This window comes from Semicossyphus pulcher, unplaced genomic scaffold, assembly GCF_022749685.1.
Source record: "Semicossyphus pulcher isolate SPU_LCO1_2020_fin unplaced genomic scaffold, fSemPul1.0.p SCAF_41, whole genome shotgun sequence".
NCBI lineage: Eukaryota > Metazoa > Chordata > Actinopteri > Labriformes > Labridae > Semicossyphus > Semicossyphus pulcher.
Genome location: NW_027211717.1, coordinates 525,001 through 543,981, shown reverse-complemented (window position 1 = coordinate 543,981; position 18,981 = coordinate 525,001). Strand labels below are relative to the sequence as shown.

Here is an 18,981-nt window from a genome sequence, read left to right as displayed (position 1 = left end):
TTATGTCCACATGTTCATTTTTCTGACAAGTTAACTTTTAATTAGTTATTTGATGCTATAAAAAGGGGGTGTGGCCTCATGATTGACAGCTCTGTGGACAAATGGGGCTCCTGCAGCGTTCTGTTCCCGAGTAGCAGAGTAGAGGAGGAACGGCGAGAGGAGACGTCACTAACACTAACACTACAGTCATTGAACTTTCCATCAGCGTGAATATCTGCTTCAGACCAACACAAGAAGCTGTTCTGCTGTTAAACACGCCGGCGTGCGGGATCCTCGCTGTTTTTTCCGTAAGTTAAGTGTGTGTTTGGGTTAGCGGAAGTGGCTACGGCGGCTCCACCCGTCAATCTCTACTGTGCAGTCTCTGGCTCCAAATGATGTCACGATCACAAGATGGCAGCGCCTATCACAGGGCTGTTTTGGCTTCACTTTCGTACAATGAGAGCAGAAGGAGACACGTCGTCCATCTATATATTATTGGTGCGTTCCATTTACCTCTGAAGTTGGAATTCGGAACTGGGAATGACGTCACACCCGAGCTGAGCTCTAGCTCTAGCCATGTCAGCCATTGTTAGCAATACTACCAGTGAATAACATCGCATTACGCGGTATTTTGCGCATACAAACACCATAACAACATGTCCACAGATAGAAGTTGGACAATACTGTGAGTACGGCTGATTTAATGAGACATAAATCAGACAGAAGTGATAATAAACAGTTAATACTACAGCTTTCATTTACTGTTGGTGCACGGAGATATGAGGTCAGGGTTGATGAGGTTCCTCCGACTTTCCGAGTCAGAAATCCGACCTCAGTTGAAATTTACCACTGGGAACTCGGAAATTAAATCTTGCGAGTACAAATGGAACGCACCAAGTCATAGGTCTGAGAGGCTTGTTGTCACGTTCTGCGCCTGCGCACTTCAGTGCACCACAACAAACACTGTAAATAGTGAAACTAGACTTCACATGAGAGCCTGCAGCAGCTCTGTGTTAAAAAAAAAAATAACTTAGGGTTATTCTTTACAGCTCATTCCTCGAAGCTCGAGTCGTTTCCGAGCAGGAAGAGTTTCGTTTCTGCGGAGGCCCCGCCCCCCGTCAGAACAAGGAAATACCCGGGTCATAAATGAAACGGACCCTCTCAAACACCTAGAATACTTTATTTAACCTGAGAGAAGAACATGTCCGCTGCGGTGTGTGTCTTCATCCTGACGGTTTACACGCTGAGCGGAGCCTCAGGTAACATCACTCACGTGTGTGTGTGTGTGTGTGTGTGTGTGTCTGTGAGTGTTACACCGGGGACTATTTTACCGCCTCCGCCGGGGGACAGCGCGGAGCTGTCGGTGTTTCCTGTGTGTTTACTTACATTTATATTTACAGTAGCTGTGTCACAGTGAGTGTTCGGTGTTCAGACTCAGGTCAGCTGTTTGGAGTCACACAGGTGTGATCCTGAGCACGGTGAAGAGCAGCAACTCCGCAGCACGTGCACTTCATATGATTCTATAGTGAATTATTTAATGTGAAGTGTCCATAAACCACAGAGCAGAGAATAATTAACACAGAGAAGCAGAATGAACATGTGGAACAGCTGCGATAAAAGGTAACGATGTGTTTTTCAGTTATTTAAAAAGCGTTTAATAAATATAAACAGGTGAACATAACGTTTATGATCAGACTGAATCTTTGTTGTTTTCCTTTTAAAGGTTTCTTTGGTGGATTTTTGGGGTCGGCCGATTCCAATATTAGGGAGAAAAAAATTCCGGTATCGATATATCAGCCGATACATATATATTGTAGTTACACTTGTGTTTATTGTAGGTATTATATACTTATATTTCACAGATATGTTCAAAAGGTATCGGAAATTAAAATAATAAAATTCCAAATCTGAAAAGTTTTCATCACATTTGCATGACATAAAAATAATCAAATTAAACAGAAGTGAGTTTAACACACAAACACACAAAAGGATGAACAAAAATGATGTTCTTGTTTCTCCCACCTGCACACAGTGCTGCTGAAGATACAAGTCACTAAACAGACCAGCTCATCTGACAGACTGATGCTGTTAATAATAGTAATAAAGGCTTCATGATTTTCCATATTAAATATTCCATATTAATCAACATCATAATCCAGGAGAAGTGTGAGATGGTGTCTGTATCTGCAGAGGATCTGCCCTCCGTCTGTGTTTCTATTCTTATTATTCTGCTCTGTTTGGGGCATTTGGGACGACCTATGGACTGTCTATCGCGGGGCAGAGGTCTGGAGCTCAGCCAACAGTCCGCAGGTCGGGACTCAATCAACATGTAGCATCACGGTGACATGGCTGTCTGCTGCCTAGTGCTGACTGAGTAGTTTAAGTTGTTACGTTTGCTATTTATGTTCCAAAATGCAAAAAATAATCTTTGTTAGCGTTTGTAATGTATCTGTTCAGAACATATGTTTTGCATATGGCATATGTTTCAAAGACTGAGAGCCTGGCTCTCATATTGTCAGAATTAACAGTGTGCCCTCTCTTTGTCAGGAGCTGTAATGACTTTGTCTCGCAGCACTAAAAATTAAAGTTATTAATATCGGAGCATATCGGAGGTCATATATGTCGATACCGAATGGCCCATAAAATCGTTCGGGCTCTAGTTTCGTTTTATTCTCCTGTGATTTTAACTACAAACCGTCAACACTGCTCTGTCGAAAGGACAGGTACAACAACAAGGTATTACTGTGTTATTTTCTGTGTCAGGACTCCCCAGCAGACCCTCTCATGTCCGTCTCACCTCCTACAACATGGACCTGGTCCTCAGGTGGGATCCACCTGCAGGAGCACCTGGCGGCCTGCTGTACACGGCCCAGTACGGGTGAGTCTCTCATACTGTGACCTTTGACCTCTGTCAGACCTCTGTCTGCTGCACTGACAGATCACTTTCATAGTTGTGTTTAACCTGCAGCCTGAAATGAGTTTACCTTGATAACACCTGATCACTGGTCTCACCTGCAGGGCCGTTATTAAATATTCCATGTTTAGAGAATGTGGGCAGACAGCAGCAGGTAACATCATGATGGTTACCAGGGTGACGGTTACCGGCTGCTTTGATACAGACTTAATCTGTGATGATGTCATCACACAGCTCACATGATGCTCTGCTGCTACTCTGAGAGAGAGAGAGAGAGGGTTTTACTCGGGTGTAGACAGGTGACAGGTGTCTGACAGGCGACAGGTGTCTGACAGGCGACAGGTGTAGACAGGCGACAGGTGTCTGACAGGTGTGATCTCCTCATATTAACTGTGACTGTTAATGAACACGCACTTTGAGCACCATATCTCCTCTCCCCCTTTCTTCCTCCTCTCCTTTATCTGTGTTATCTCCTCCTCCTCCTCCTCCTCCTCCTTCTCGTCCTCCTCCCTCTCCTCCCCCCTCCTCCTCCTCCTCCTATCCTCCTTTCTTCCTCCTCTCCTTGATCTGCGTTATTGCCTCCTCCTCCTCCTCCCCCTCCTCCTCCTCTCCTCCTCAGGTCTGTTGGGCAGGAGTGGCGGTCTGTCTGTGTGAACACCTCCCTCCATGAGTGTGACCTCTCTAACTCCTCCCTCACTGTGTTTGGGAGGTACAGAGGTCGAGTGCAGACTCAGAGTGGTGAGGAGAGGTCAGCATGGGGGGAGAGTGAGTTGTTCAGCCTGGACAAAGAGAGTGAGTACTCATCATGTGTTCATCTGCTGCAATGATGTAATGATTATGTTTAGACTAACATGAGTCCTTAGTCAGACAGGAAGTGAACACTGAGGTTCAGGTAACTGTTGTCATCACAGACAAGAGAAATGATCCGTTAAATGTAGATAAATACAAAAATATATTCATAAATATAAAAAAAAGCAAATATATATGTACAAACATACACATACATATATATTTATATAAGTATGTATATGTATGTATGTATATATATGTATATGTATGGGTCAGGTAGTTACCTTCCTCACAAACGAAATAAAAAGCATTGAGTGATGACAGTGACGTTGTTACAGCGTTCACGTAGTTCACCAGCAGCGCCAGTGAATCCATCAGCAGCATTACGCTGAGTGTCCCGCTGTATTTACATGTTTACAGAAACCTCATTAATGACTTCACATTAGGACTGAATGTTGGGTCGGTCAGAGGTCTCCCCGCTCCCGGATACTATCTGACAGAAGATTTATTCGTGAAATGCAAGGTTTTTTTTATAGATCACAACTTTAGCATGGAAAGTGACGTACGCCACTTCAGGCCCCGTTTAAATGAACCGTACGCAACGGTTATAAATGAGACCCCAGGTCTTTATTTGGAAAAGGCTTTTTTTGTGAAAAATTTGCAGTAATAGGATGGGGAAAGTTTACTGATTTGCTCAGCTTCTTTAAAGAACTTGAAATGTAATAATACTGCCATCTTGTGGTCCATTTACACCACTACAAAATACAGTTTGGTACGAACATGATGTTGGGTGTCTTGATTGTATTGTTGGGTTTAGTCAAAGGTTTTTCCTCCTCTTCCTCAGCTCTCATTGGACCGCCCAGTGTCTCTCTCGTCTCAAACGGGGACAACATGGAAGTGAGCATCACAGATCCAGAGTTCTCCATCTCATCCCTCAAGAAAGCCTACACCCACCCCACCTACAACATCACCTACTGGAGGGACGGACAGAAGGAAAAGGTTCTTTTGTTTGACAGTTCTGGTTCCTGTCTGACTGGGAAGAGACAAACATTACTGACCATCAGCTTTACTTGTTAGGACATTATTCTCACTGGGCTGTGAGGTGCTCGTGCCTGTGATAAGGTAACCTCTTTGTAGAAAATGATTATAGACGAGTGATTACACAAACAGCAGTTAATTGAACGTTTGAGAGAACTATAATTCAAACCATCCAGCTGAAGATCAGCCGTCAAAACATCCCAACAAAACCATATTTAAAACCGAGAACCAAAACCCGAAGGTACTCTGAGTTCATTTCAGCTGCGTCTCAGAGGAGGACTTTCAGAGGAGCTCACAACATTTCCACTCCTGGATCGCACTCTAAATAAAGTCTTACCTTCTTTTACCCCCAAAAGGTCCCTGCTCTTTGGGTACTACTTTCTATGGCCCCTTATAAAGAAGCTTTTTCTGATGTGTGTTACAGTTGAGTCCTACTGACACTGTGACACAGTGATAGCATGTATGTGTATTTGTGTATTAATGTCTTTGTATGCCCTCTCTGCTGCCCCCTACAGGCCAAAAGCATCACCAGGATCCTGCAGAACCGAGTCGTTTTGGATGAACTGGACCTCTGGACCAATTACTGCGTCAAAGTCCAGATCCACACGGAGAGGAACCTGAACCCGAGCAGAGCCAGCATGACGGTCTGTGAGAGCACCACCAAGAGTAAGACACACAGAGGAACCATGTTTATTCATTGATTTGCCTGTAAATCCACCTGTGACTGTCGGCACACCTGAGAGGAAGTGATGAAGGTAGCAGCAGACGTTTCAGCCTCCAAATCTAAATCCAACAAATCCTCATTATTATATTTCTTTATGAGGGATGTTAGTGTCAGTGACACGCAAAGAAGAGGACTCACCTGTAATGTTAGATCGCTCAGCACAGACATGATGTTCCCTCAGTTCTACTGTAATTCACCTCATTCACACGGTGGCTACGATAACCCACGAGCTAAGCTAAGACACCATGGCATACTTTACACCTGCTGTACTTCAGCATGTTAGCACACCGATATGCTAAGCTAAGACACCATGGCATACTTTACACCTGCTGTACTTCAGCATGTTAGCATACTGATATGCTAAGCTAAGACACCATGGCATACTTTACACCTGCTGTACTTCAGCATGTTAGCATACTGATATGCTAAGCTAAGACACTAACCATTAGATACCTTATACCTGCTGAACTTCAGCATGCTAACAGTTAGAATACTGAGCCCTGCAGTGAGATGCTCACTCAACAGCTGATGTGTAATTTTGAGATGGTTAGCTGCTGGTTAGCATATAGCACAAGGTTTCTTAACACGCTAGTGTTTAACAACAATGTGTTTCTCTGGTGTAGCAGCAGCTCAGGGTACAGTCAGTTTGTAGAGGTTAATCTGTCATTCACTGTGTGTGTGTGTTTGAGGCTGTGTTGGTGCAGAGCTGACCGACAGGTGTTTGTTGCAGCCTGAGGAGGTGCTGACTTTCAGTGACAGTGTTATAACCCGCAGCTCGCCCTGATAATCTGTTGTGTTCTGCAGGAGAGGAGGCTCCGTGGGTTGCCGCCGTGGTGACGTTTGTGGTCATGGTGGTGGCGGCGGCTGTGGTGGGGGTTGCAGTGGTTCATCACAGGAGAATATCACACTTTCTCTGTCCAAAGGTTTCACTGCCGCACTACTTTGAGGTCTGTGTGTGTTTATGTGTGTATCCTCAGCTGTATACATTTGTGTGTTAAGCTGTAGCAGCGTATTTATAAAGAAGATTTAACCTGGGCCCTATTTTATACGTGTTGGGCTCTGAATGACTCAACAGATAAACAAAGTGTCTGAATGTCTCCAGTAGATGTTTATGTATTTATGTTTTATTTGATAGGGACAGATACAATATACACAGACAAACTGAGAACAGCCATCCAATGCAAGTATCCTGGTGTTTATAGCGTCTGCTAGTTTGCACCAGTTTAGTAGGCACCTTACAATTCCTACTTAAAGCTGCCCTGCTGGATCTGCTAAAACTCTGTAATCTTTGATGTTTTCACCGAGAGGCTTAGGAACAAGTCCATTCATCCTGCAGCAGTGAAACAGGCTGTAATGGCTGCAACATAATCCTTGATGGGTCAAAGGTCGTCCACTAAAAGTTCTTGTTGTTTCCACTAACAGGCTCAGATTGTTCTTCTAAGTGTGTGACAACATGACAGAAAGGATCCCTACAGAGATAGACCTTTGTGTTACAGAGGAAGATGATTGTTTTAACCACACACAGACGTTACATCGCTCTCTTCTTGTTGATTAGTTTAATATGTGACTTCTTTGGATCCAACAGAAACAAACTAACAGACGGAGGCAGCAGTAGACTAACAGCTCCTGTGTTCTGTCTGGTGTCTTTGAAGAGAGCGATGAACGTCTTCTGCTGGAGCATTGCAAATCTTTTTGTACCGTTAAACATGTTAAAACAAGGCCCAGATTTAAAGATCAAGGAATAATCTTTCATTTAAATCTGTCTCCGTCTTCCCTCAGGACCTACAGGCTCCCCCCAACTCCATGTACCGAGCCATGCAGGACTCTCAAACCACTGAGGAGATCTGCCATCCTTTCAGTGTCATTGCAGACAACGGGGCTGTGGAGGAAGAGCGCCCCCTGCAGGCAGACAGGGCTTTGGAGGAAGAGCGCCCCCTGCAGGCAGACAGGGCTGTGGAGGAAGAGCGCCCCCTGCAGGCAGACAGGGCTGTGGAGGAAGAGCGCCCCCTGCAGGCAGACAGGTCTGTGGAGGAAGAGCGCCCCCTGCAGGCAGACAGGGCTGTGGAGGAAGAGCGCCCCCAGCAGGCAGACAGGGCTGTGGAGGAAGAGCGCCCCCAGCAGGCAGACAGGGCTATGGAGGAAGCGCGCCCCCTGCAGGCAGTGAGGAGCAGCTGCAGCACAGAGCCTGATGTCACGGAGGGGGAGGGGCAGGGGCAGATAGAAGAGGGAAATGTAACCCAGGTCCAACCTAACCAATCCCAGATCACTCTCTAAGTATAACCTTTCTGTGAGGTCACTTCCTCTCTCCATCTGGTTGGCGTGTTCAGTTCCAACACTGAGCATCACAGCAAGCCGCATGCTAAGCATGGTAGCTAGCATTCAATGTTGAACATTTAATAGTGTAGAGACTGAGATGGTAAAATGCTGCTAACAGACCGAGTGGGCTCTTCACTCCGACACGTCCGTACACAGCAGACGTCCAGATGAGTTAACTACTCATTAAACTAAAGACCGACAAACACAAAATGCAAAATGAAACGTGACGTGACGGTCAACAGAAAATGTCTGAGCCTAACCCACCCTCTTTGTCTGAACTCCCACAGGTAAATAAAGGTGTAACCACACCCAGGTGCCAATCACAGGAAGTGATTAAACCATAAAAAGAGTGTGACAAAACGAATGATGATCAACGTAGGCATAAAGCACATCTTGTTTATTTTATTTAACCTTTTATTTTATTTATTTTTCTGTTCTACCTTTGTGTGTGAATATTTCAGTACATGTGTTTTATTCATGACTGAAGTTTATCTCGTATGAAACAAGATGTGAGACTCGTGTGACTTCAAATGTTATACAACAAACAGATTTAGAGGTTAGAAGTCACTGTTTGTCTTTTTATAGGACAGGTTGTTTGTGTTACGCTGTCAGGTGTTTCATGCACCTTTAAAAACCGTGTGTTGAACAGTCAGAGTTAAAGCAAGAAACTCATGAAGGTTCCTGGTTTAATCTGAATCTTTGGATTTTTTAATTTACAGCTGTGTTTGTACTTGTTTAAACTCTAAACATGTTGTAAAATTGAAGTAATGTTATTCATACTGTGTGTCCATGTTCAAGAAACAATAACTCCACCAGGAAGTAACCCAAAGTATCTGTGGCCCCATGGAGCTTCTACAGAGCAACACTAAAGAGTACATGTGGACTGAAAACTGCGAGCCGGCCCACGGCGGCCGGCCCACGGCGAGGCCAGCCGGCCCACGGCCAGACACCAAGAGAAAAATGCCATTAAATCATTGATTATTGATAGTGAGGAATGCTGTGATCCCAGAATAATTTCTGATGAAATCTTTTATTTTTTCAATCATTTGTATAAAAAGTCATACTCTGAACACGACTGCTTAACTTTTCTTGAATTGATTAAGGATAAGATTCCCATAATTAATGATGAGGTCAAAAATACACTTGATGCAGAAGTAGCGCTTGAAGAATTGGATAATGCGTACGCGTTTACATCTGGACTAATCCCCGGGCTCTGATGGTCAGAGAGCAAACTTCTACATTTTGGGAGTGAAATAAGAGAACGTGATCGAGGCTCTTGGTAAACAGAATCTTCCAACAAGTATGAAGCAAGGGATCATAGTGTTAATTCCAAAACCAGGTAAAAATCCCAAAATCATTGACAATGTAAGGACTATAAGTTATTAGGACATATTTACACATTGCGTGTAAAAAAAGGGATGTCTCAAGTAGTCAGGTTTTTTTAAATGGTAGATCCATTTACAGTGATATTCGTCTTATTCTGGACATACTAGATTACAGTGAAATGATTGAGGAAAAGGTGCACAATATTGCAACTGTAGGATGTGCACAACTCAATGGTGTGTCGGTCAGAGGAGCAGAGGAGCGCAGTCTGGAGTCCATAGAGGATAATGTCAGCCACACTCCTTTGTCTGCCAGAGTCTGGGAGAAAGGCAGACCTCAGGTAAGGAGGCAGCTTTATTGCTTCCTGGTTCCACCCACCAGGGAATGGAAGGCAGGTAGGTGTGGCTGTAATTTCCCCTCAGGTAAAGGGACACAGGTATGAGAGTGACTGTGGGTGGGATTTTCTACATAAGGGCTTCATATTATTTCAGGATTTCAAAAAAGCCTTTGACATGATCGAACACCTCTTCATGTTCAATACTTTGGAGGCATTTGGTTTCAGGGACAATTTCATAAAGGTCATTGTCGTGGCCATTTGTCCGAAAAAATCTAATTTACAATAAATCAAACATAATCAAAGTGCCACCGATGCACCATGGAGATGTGGTGTACGCAGGCAAAAGAAGTCCACTGTCCATTCAAGGTTGTGCGTTTCTTATGGTTTATTTTCCCAATAATCAAGCAAGCAAACAAAAGACCAAAGAAATCATGGCTCCTGCTGCCTCTCTTGTGCTGGTACAAAACCATAGGCCCACCCAGGTGCATCCTGGTCCTCTACCTCCCTACCTACCTATATAAACTCAGGTGCCCACAGTGTTACCCCAAATACCAAACAAAACAAAACAAGATACTAATTCTGCAAAACTTAATATACTAAACAATAATAACAATAATAATTAAACTAAATAAACAACTATCAAAAGAAAATATTATCATAATCTAATCTAAATAAAGCAAACGCCTAGAATAATCTAACTATAATACTTATTATTAATGAACTAAATACTAAGAACAAACAAATAGCTCCTACAGTCATAGAGACTCTGTACAAGAGCATTAGCAGCTGTGTTTCATTAGCTCCTGGTGCATCGCCTCATTTTGATGTGCAAAAAGGAATCCGACAGCCCAGGAGTCCTTAAAGCAGCAGAACTGCTGGCTGTGATGATACAGAACTGTGAGAACTTGAAGAAACTTCATGTATTTGGAACTGAGCTTACAAAGATACGACCTTGTGTCTCAAGGATGAACGACAGATTCATTGAACTGTTTTCAAAGGTTTCTGGATTATTCCTCAACATCCAAAAATGTGAACTGCAGCCTATTCATAAACATGCACAGAGTGTCCTTTACCTGTTAAAACTGTGGTATCTGGGTGATTATGTAACCAAAGATCAGAAGGAACGAGAGATGCTTAACTTGACAAACAAAGTAGATGAATTTAAACGAGACTTAATGTTTGGTTGCAAAGGGATCTATCATTTTTGGTCGAACTTACCGCACCAAAATGGAAAGCATTTCTGAAGGTGTTCACCCTGCATCCTCATGAGCACTTCAGGCTTTGGTAAGTCTTTAAACCAACCCAACTTGAATTTTATATGGACGAATCAAACTCATATCAAAAAAGCTGTCACTGTCAAAGACCTGTGAAGGTGGGTTAAAGGCAGTAGATTTTTAAAGTATGATTGGAACTTTAAAACTTAACTGGCTGAAACAATGTGTGAAATCCTCGGGCAGTATATGGCACATATTCGCTCAAACAATATACAAGACGGGTGGCATAGAATTTATCCTAAAATGTGATTACAATGTCACCAACGTCCCACTTCATACCACTGCTTTATGGAACAACAGATATGTTCTTCACAAAAGAAAATCTGTGTTTTATAGGGACTGGATGGACAGAATATTTGGTGTATAATGGATCTGTTGGATGCAAATGGGGATGCGTTACCTGACAGTGCTTTTTGTCGTAAACATGGTTTTGGAAATAATTCATGGAATGGTTATACAGTCACACCAGAAAAAAATCCTGCTATCGATCATAATAGCAATATGTTTGGTGTCTTATTAAAAGACAAAAAAAATAGACCTAATGGTTAACGTTTTGCTCATTATGGCCAAATTCTTCATTCACAAGGCTAAATTCATAAAGACTCCACCCGTCTTCTCATAACTCTTTAATGAAATTCAACTCTATACTAAGTCCCTTAAATTGATCAGTTCAAAACACGCCAAAGATCTCTATGAATTACTTAAAAACGACCTCATTAATGAAATGTCTTAAATACTGACCTTTTTTATTAAGTATGTTTATTAAGTTATTATATCTGTGTTGATGCAATGTTTTGTGTCTTTCAAGTTATGTCTGTTTATCTTTTGTACTCAAAAGCAATTTTACAAAAGTAGTGAATGTATGCCTTACAGTTTGTTAATGTGACTTTACGCGAAATTGAAAATGGAGCCACCTGAGTATATGAAAATAAGAAAAAGAAAATGAGAAAAGAGAGCAGTTCAAGTAATGGCTAAAAACAATGAGAAATGAAGATATGTATGTTGTTGGACTGGTTGCTGTCATCTAAACAGATGGGATTTTCAAGGGTAGGAACTGGATGTAACTTTGAGAGAAGGACTTGGGCAAACCCATACAGCTGTGTCTGGTTCATAGAATGGAATATGTAAGGAAAGGGGATCACTTTGTGAATCTGAAACATTCCAGTAGGTGGCGGTAATGCAACAAATATGGATGCCAACCGCCATAAAATCCAACAGAAGAAGAAGAAACAGCATCAGCAGCAGAAGAAGAAGAAAAAGAAAAAGAAAAGAAAAGAAGACGTTGGCGGGGAGGCACTATTATAACATACAAAAATCAATTATGGTTAAGTCATATACAGGGAGGTGCAGGGTTAGGGTTAGGGTTAAGTGCTTAATTTTCTTTCTTTCTGTTATTTAACCTGAAGTACAGTATCAGCCCATGATGTTACACACTCCGGTATAGTAGGTGGCGCTATGCACCTTTTAACGTTGGTTGCAATCCGTCAAAATCTCAGAGAAGAAGAAGAAGAGGAAGCGGAGGAGGAAGAAGAAGAAGACGTAAGCGGACCACTCGGATCACATCTGCAGAGAGCCGTGCCGTGCCGTGCCAGGGCAGATACCTGTTGAGCCTCTGTCATGTCGGCCTCTATGTGTGTCTGCCTACTGCTCTGGAGCATCCGAACCTGCGCCGGTGAGTTCTTTAAATGATAATGTTAGCATGCTAACATGCTAACGCTTCCACACTGTCACAACGTTAGCAACGGCTGTGACGCGATAACGCTAGTTGCTGGCCCTGGTAGCCAGCTCGATGCGATTTACTGTACAGGTACAAAGTGTAGCTACACCAAGCTAAGCTAATATCACAGGGCCAGAGGTAAGCTCTCCCCAGGTGTGCTTTAGATTTACCTGTTGTACTTTTATTACAGCTATAGCTTTAGCTAGCCGCACAGGTACGTTAGCTAGCTAACAAGCTAACGTTTAGACTTCAATCGGCCAGTGAGTCCGAACATCAGGTTTACTCTGTTAGGAGGAAATAACACACTGTTAGCAAGAGCACACAGTAAACAACTCGAACTCATCACTGGCGGTTATGTTGCTAACACAAGGAGCAGCTACCACCTTGAGCAGCTAACAACATGATGAAATGTAGACGGGCTCACAGAAACAGAAAGTGGCTCTCAGGTTTATAAACAGTGAGCTCATTCAGACTCTTAAACTGGATTATTACAGAGTCCTGGTTCTGTAGGAGCAAAACAACGTAAGTAAGGTAGCAGCAGTTCTGTCAAACACGTATCACATCTCTGTACAAACTCAAGCAGATCAGGTCCACGCAGATCACTCTTTATTCTCACAGCACTGATCTACAAATGTAGAAGTTTAATGCGCCGTGCTGTTGTCTGATGTTGTTTTATATGGACCCCGGGAAATAGGGCTGGGCAATATGCTCAAAGTCCTGTATCACGATATATCATGTTATCCTACTGTTGGATAATCCTGTTTGATTTAAATACTTGACAAATAAATACTAATTTTCTGTTTTCACTTGGGCTGAGCCTAAGTCCCTTTCTGCATGTTAATAAACGGTGCCTCTCTCTATGGTTCGCTCCAGGTTCACTCCCATGTGAAGGATTATAAAATAAAGCGTTATAACATATAAATGATGTAAAAATCACAGTAAAGCAGTTCAGCTGCTGTTTTTGTGACATCGCGGTAGAGATGATATAGAAAAACACATAGGATAGACATTTGCTTCTTGTTTAATGACATTTTTTTGTCATATTGCCCAGCCCTACCAGGAAGAATAGCTGTTACTGTGGTAATAACTGATGGAAATCCTAAATAAATTGGCGCAATGTATTGACCCACATTACAACTACATCATAAATACAGTTCTGTGCTGATTAATGTGCTGACAGTAAAAATGCAACTAAATAAAAGCCTCAGTCATCATAATAACACTGATCTGTACATAAAATAAGATTTAATGATTACAATTATTTACGGAAGTGATAGCACTTATATTTGGCCAGGTTAAACAATTTACACATCTCGGTGAATAAAGGTTTCTTTAAATGTTAGATTTGTCGGTCAAAGATGCTTCAGGGTTTCAGATTGTAAAGAAGCAGTTCTGTGAACAATCCCAAAGATCGGTCCTCTGACATCAGGGACTATGTCAGGTACCCTGTAGTCTCTGCTGTAGGTCAAAGGTCAGTAAGCTAGGACCTGACTGTGATTTATTAAGAGCTTCTGTGTCTTTAGCTCCATAAATTAAGTGAAGAATAGCGAGTTCTGTTGCTTGTGTCAGTTCTTGTGTTCAGCTTCCTGTGATGTAGTCTGAACTGTCTTTGTGGGCTACAGCGAGCGTACTTCTGGAAGTGAGCGAGTGTAAACGTGGAGGTCTTACATCGAAGCACCTGTGACTTAAAGATTCCGTCCATTGTTCTTTATAAGGCCGTCAGACTGGCTCCTGCAGAGAGTGATGCATTCTGGGATGTTTGTAGCCTGATGGTGTTGGCTTAGCCTGCAGGGTATCTACTAGAGGTCGACCGATAGTGGTTTTTTAAAGGCCGATATAATAACGATATTTTGTACGAGGAAAAAGCCGATAGCTGATTAATCGGCAGATATCTCCCTACCCCACGAAAAAAAAAAGAAACTAATTTAAATGTTTATGTTTATTACACATCCTTACACATACCTGTTGAACGGAAAGTCTATGTCAAATAAATAACAAAATAAAAACATGAACAGAACACGAATCTCAAAGAGTAATGAATGCCTAAATAAATAAAATAAGCACTGAAGAAAATGAGACATTGTGCCTTTCCTCAGCTAAATAGTCCCATAGAGGGACTCTGTGCTGGACTCCTCCAGCTGCCCTCTAATGTAAGAAACACGAAACATGTAAATCAATTCAATATAGCTATTAACTAAATAGGCTATCAAATAGATAATGTATATGTATATATAACTTTATTATTTACTTTTATATATTTGACATTTATTTCAATCTACATGAATTTTTGAAGTTGCACTTTATTAATCATTTTTAAATTGAAATGATTCTGCAGTTGTTTTCTTGAAGTTGCTGGTTTAATAAAACCTTTCTGATTAAGTAAAGTACAAAATGAATTACAAATGAATGGTTATTATCATCACGGAAGCTTTCTGGCATATTTGGGAGAAAAAAAAACAAATTCAGCAGAAACAACTCAAGTAGCATCAAAGAAGTTACCATCAGAGTCTTATATAAAAAGCGAATGTATCCCCCCTGCGTCATTCTCTCGCTCCTTTCCTTTAACTTTACCTACACGTTATTCACAACAGTTTGTGTTGACGCCGTGCCGTGCTTTACTCCTACAGCAACCTTATGCAAACGCCGCTTTTTAATAAACCATTTTTTTGCCACTTTGACTTTGATAATAAGTACGGAGAGTATCCTGAGTGTGATCTGCTGGATTACATCGTTGGAAAGATGTTGGATTTGTTTACATGTCGTTGCGCTCTTCCGTGGCGTGTATCAGGCCAGATGCTGCGCGTCCCGTTACATTTTTAAATACCACTCTTACAAACTATTAGTGTTTGTGCACATTACTGGAGTGAGGAGGATCATAAAAAGTGTGATTTCATGTCATGAATGGACAGTTGACGGTACGTGATTGGATTATTTAGAAGAGAGAACGCCACATTGGTAGGTAATCTAAGTAACAGTTAAATGATTTATTTTCCTCCCTGCCTGCCGGTCTTGTATCGCGGACAGCTGATATTGTTACGTTATATTCCAGAGATAACTTCTGAGGGGAGAAATAAACTGAAACGAGTCAGATATAATATGAATCACGGACCACCTGTCAGCTGTTCCCCGGTACTGCAAAGGTTTAGCCCCCACCCACCCCTCTCACGGTCTCCACGTACGAGTGGCATTTCATGGTTTCTAACAGTTGTTAAGTATCCTCGGGAGTTGCACACGCAAACTTATATTTTCAGCAAAAGTGCCCCTCAAATGATCAGATATGATCCCATTAGTTGTGCTCGGCTTGCACTCACTGCTATTCAAATTGTAGCGAGCTTGCTAGCTAAACAGAGACAGCAGCATGAGCTCGGCAGAACAGCAGTGAAAGTCAACGATAGTCTAATTCATTAATGATGCAACACTATAAACAACAACCTTATCATGATCATACTTTGTGAATAAAGCTGTTATAAAGTTAACTTTCATTAATTATCCCAGGTACCTGCATTACCTGTATGTCACGAATGGAGACTCCATTAAAAAGGCGAATGCACGCGATGTACGTCCCCGCCTGAGGCTGCACAGCCATCGGCCGCTATCGGAGCCCAGATCCGCCGATGATTATAGTTTTTGATAAGTCCTATCGGGGCCGATTAATCGGCCAGAACGGGTTAGGGTTAGACCTCTAGTGTCTACGGGTGTGTGAGCACAGATACATTTCTTTGTGTTTTCCTGGTTTCCTCCAGTTGCCGTGGTTACTAGCCTGTGTGTGCATGACAGCCTCCTCTGCTGGGAGGGCTTTATAGGCAGGACTGAGCGCCGTGCAGAGAGAGGGGGACGGACCTGGAGGTTGTAATCTTTCAAAGTTTGAAGCAGAGTCCGCTCTCTTCTCCATCTTACCTTCTGCAGCTTTAAATATCACCTGGCTTGTTTCACGCACACAGTGTCAGTTTGACTGTTGTAATGCCTCACCAGGTGAATCATCAGTGCAGTGTGGGCCACACCTGTGTAACCTGAGCTCAGGTGAATCTCAGAGCTGTGGAATGTGTATCTGAAGAAACAGGCAGAGGTTAGAAAGCAATGTGCTGCTGTGGTTCAGGTTACTGAAGGTGCGTGTGTGCTAAGGTGTGATCCCTTAATCAGTGTTGTGTACTGATGTGCATTAGGTGTGTAGTTTAATACAGCTTCCTGTTTGAGGAGTGTCCTAATACGAGGTCTCTCACGTGGAGTCGACACAGTTGTTCCTGTTGGAGCTGCGGAGTGTTTTAAGGTGTGCGTCACAGAGCTCATCATGTTGTTCCTCTTTGTTAGCTCACTGTTACAATCAGCGCTCCTCCCCTCTCTTTTCTACCTCTTCTGGTTTCATGATCAGAATCATTCATGTTAAACACTCACCATGGCTCCACTTTACTAATAACATTTCTGAGCAGGATTTGAAGATGTAAAACATCATAACACACGACGGCAGAGTTCCCAGTCAGCCGTGTTCAGTGAGAGCAGGCAGCGGTAACTCTGTCAGACGTGTGCCTTATGCACAGTGCTTGTATTAGGTTTATAGACCTTTGCAGAGTAGTTGGGGCCCGAGCACTGACGTGAGGAGGACCCTGTTGGATATGCTTTGTTTATTATTATTATTATAATTATTTTCACTTCCCGATGAATCTCAGATCTGGGGCTTTAACGTGCCCAGAGACGCACCAAACTTTGCACACGCAAAAGAGCTGGTGAAAACGTGCGGCTGATGAGGGTCTGGAAAATAGGTGTGGTAAATTAGCTCCACAGCGCCCCCTTGAACTTTGTAAAGAAGGGTCCCTATAGAGGTTGTTTTAGTTTGAATTTACACTGTTGAAGCGCTGCTCTGCACACAGGTAGTGCAGGTGAAGCATGTTAGCTTCACATTAACTGTCCTTCAGATTTGAACTGTTGGTGCTCTGGGTGAGTTTTAACTCTAACTCTGGCCGTGCCGTGGTTCAGGTCAGGTATTGATTATTGGTGAAAGGTGCTGGCTGGTCTGAGACCAGCACATGCCAGAGGGATTGAGGGTAGACGATCAGGTGTGGGATGAGGTTAAAACGAAGTGAAGCAGGTGCACTTCATGTTTTCTTTTACTCACACTTTGACCTCTTTATTTCACATTGTAACAGATCCTCAGCTGTGTGGGTGGACCTCCAGTGAACAGGCTCACTGTCAGAGTTTATTACAGATATATTATCTCGTCCTGTGGACAGACAGAAGTGGAGCACAAACACGATGAAACACAACAGAGTCCACAGTCCAACATCACAGTGTGTCACCAACGTGTAATTAGCATTTGTGTCAAGAGTCGTTTGTCTTGTTTTCATGTCACGAGGTTCACAGTCTCACTTCCTGTTTTTTCTGCTTTCTTGTGATTTTCTGTGTTTCTGTTCCTGCAGCTGTAACTCCCTGACTCTGTCTGACGCACATGACGCATCACATGTCAGGGCTTTTTATAGGCTCAAGTCTTCAGGAGGGACCTGTGGGACAGGAAGTGAGGCTGACAGGTGTTCCTAAGGTGTTATGTAATAACACGCAACTTCAGTTGGTTAACAATACTTTGTTAATACGAATTGCTCCATGTCAGCTGAAGTGTTAAAATGTGATGAACTGTGTGAAAATGTTCACTGATTAATCCCCTCATGTTGTCTGTCTACTGAACTGTGATGCTTCCGTCACATATAAAGTTTAATGTAGGTAGGTAGGCAGGCAGGCAAATCAAAGTGCAGGTTATCAAAGTGAATACAGCAGGAGAAAATAAATACACAGTGAAAATAACACTAGAAGAAAGAAAAGAATACATACATCCAGAGATTTTAACAGCAGTAATAAATGAACTCCACGACATTCATCTAAAATATAAACCAACAAACATGTTTTTTCCTGCCTCAGAATGCGTCTTTGGGGGGCTGCGACGCACGACAGCATAATCGATCTGCGTACAATAGAGGCAATAAGTCTGTTTCCTTATTAGAGAGAAAGCTGTTATTTCGGATCATTTGGTTAAAAGAGTAAATGAAAACCCAATTTACAAAACTGGTTTATAAAAATGAATCAACACAGAACTTTTGAAGAGGGGGATAGAAGAGGGTCAAAGGGAGAGGGGTGAGGAGTTTGGAGAAGGCAGGGCAGAGGTACTCGGGTACTACACTTTACATTGATGCAACTTCCTACTTCGACTCAGCAACATTTCAGAGGGAAAAGATGCTTTTTACTACATTTATAAAATTAATTTTTTTACACGCAAGTGAAGCTGAAACAGTTAGTCAATTGATTGACAGAAAATGTATTAGCAACTACAGTATATTGATAATTACTTTACAGATAGGCGTCATGGTGTCGTCACTGACGTTTTCATGCAGTGGCAGTTTGAGTGGTTACCTGTTATCAAGATATTATTGTCAAAGAAAGAAGCTGTTAATCAAAAACAAACGCGGGGATGAAGCGTTCTCGGCCTAATGGAAATACTCTGTTTGCTTTAGGTGAGAGATTCAGGAGGCAGTTACTCAGCGCTTCAAACTCTATATCAGAAATAAAACAACTTATTTTATGACAAAT

The 18,981-nt window shown here is 42.4% G+C and overlaps 2 protein-coding genes across 4 annotated transcripts in view; both read left to right on the top strand.

Moving 5' to 3' along the window:
• Positions 1 to 1,120: 1,120 nt before the first annotated feature.
• Positions 1,121 to 8,822, top strand: LOC138608247 (interleukin-10 receptor subunit beta-like). Of its 3 annotated transcripts, XM_069680785.1 has the most exons (7): positions 1,121 to 1,238; positions 2,743 to 2,857; positions 3,513 to 3,685; positions 4,527 to 4,681; positions 5,236 to 5,386; positions 6,249 to 6,391; positions 7,224 to 8,822. In XM_069680785.1, the coding sequence occupies exons 1-7, from the start codon at positions 1,181 to 1,183 to the stop codon at positions 7,716 to 7,718; spliced, it is 1,290 nt and encodes a 429-aa protein (XP_069536886.1). In that variant the 5' UTR covers positions 1,121 to 1,180; the 3' UTR covers positions 7,719 to 8,822. The 3 variants fall into 3 exon arrangements, with proteins under 3 accessions (XP_069536886.1, XP_069536887.1, XP_069536888.1); XM_069680786.1 differs by lacking the exon at positions 3,513 to 3,685 and having other exon boundaries at positions 1,159 to 1,238; XM_069680787.1 differs by lacking the exons at positions 1,121 to 1,238; positions 3,513 to 3,685 and adding an exon at positions 1,464 to 1,599.
• Positions 8,823 to 12,213: 3,391 nt separating this feature from the next.
• il10rb (interleukin 10 receptor, beta) overlaps positions 12,214 to 18,981 on the top strand; it is a 15,775-nt gene continuing 9,007 nt past the window's right edge. Inside the window, exon 1 of the mRNA XM_069680789.1 lies at positions 12,214 to 12,366. Within this exon, the coding sequence (XP_069536890.1) occupies positions 12,312 to 12,366 (55 nt within the window). The 5' untranslated portion in view covers positions 12,214 to 12,311. The remainder of the gene's footprint in view (positions 12,367 to 18,981) is intronic.

What these genes read in the sequence shown, in the direction of transcription:
- LOC138608247 (XM_069680785.1), top strand. Translation starts at nt 1,181, where the DNA reads ATGTCCGCTGCGGTGTGTGTCTTCATCCTGACGGTTTACACGCTGAGC. An exon ending in CACGCTGAGCGGAGCCTCAG is followed by an intron (nt 1,239 to 2,742) that starts GTAACATCACTC and finishes TTTCTGTGTCAG; the next exon opens with GACTCCCCAGCAGACCCTCT. An exon ending in GGGACGGACAGAAGGAAAAG is followed by an intron (nt 4,682 to 5,235) that starts GTTCTTTTGTTT and finishes TGCCCCCTACAG; the next exon opens with GCCAAAAGCATCACCAGGAT.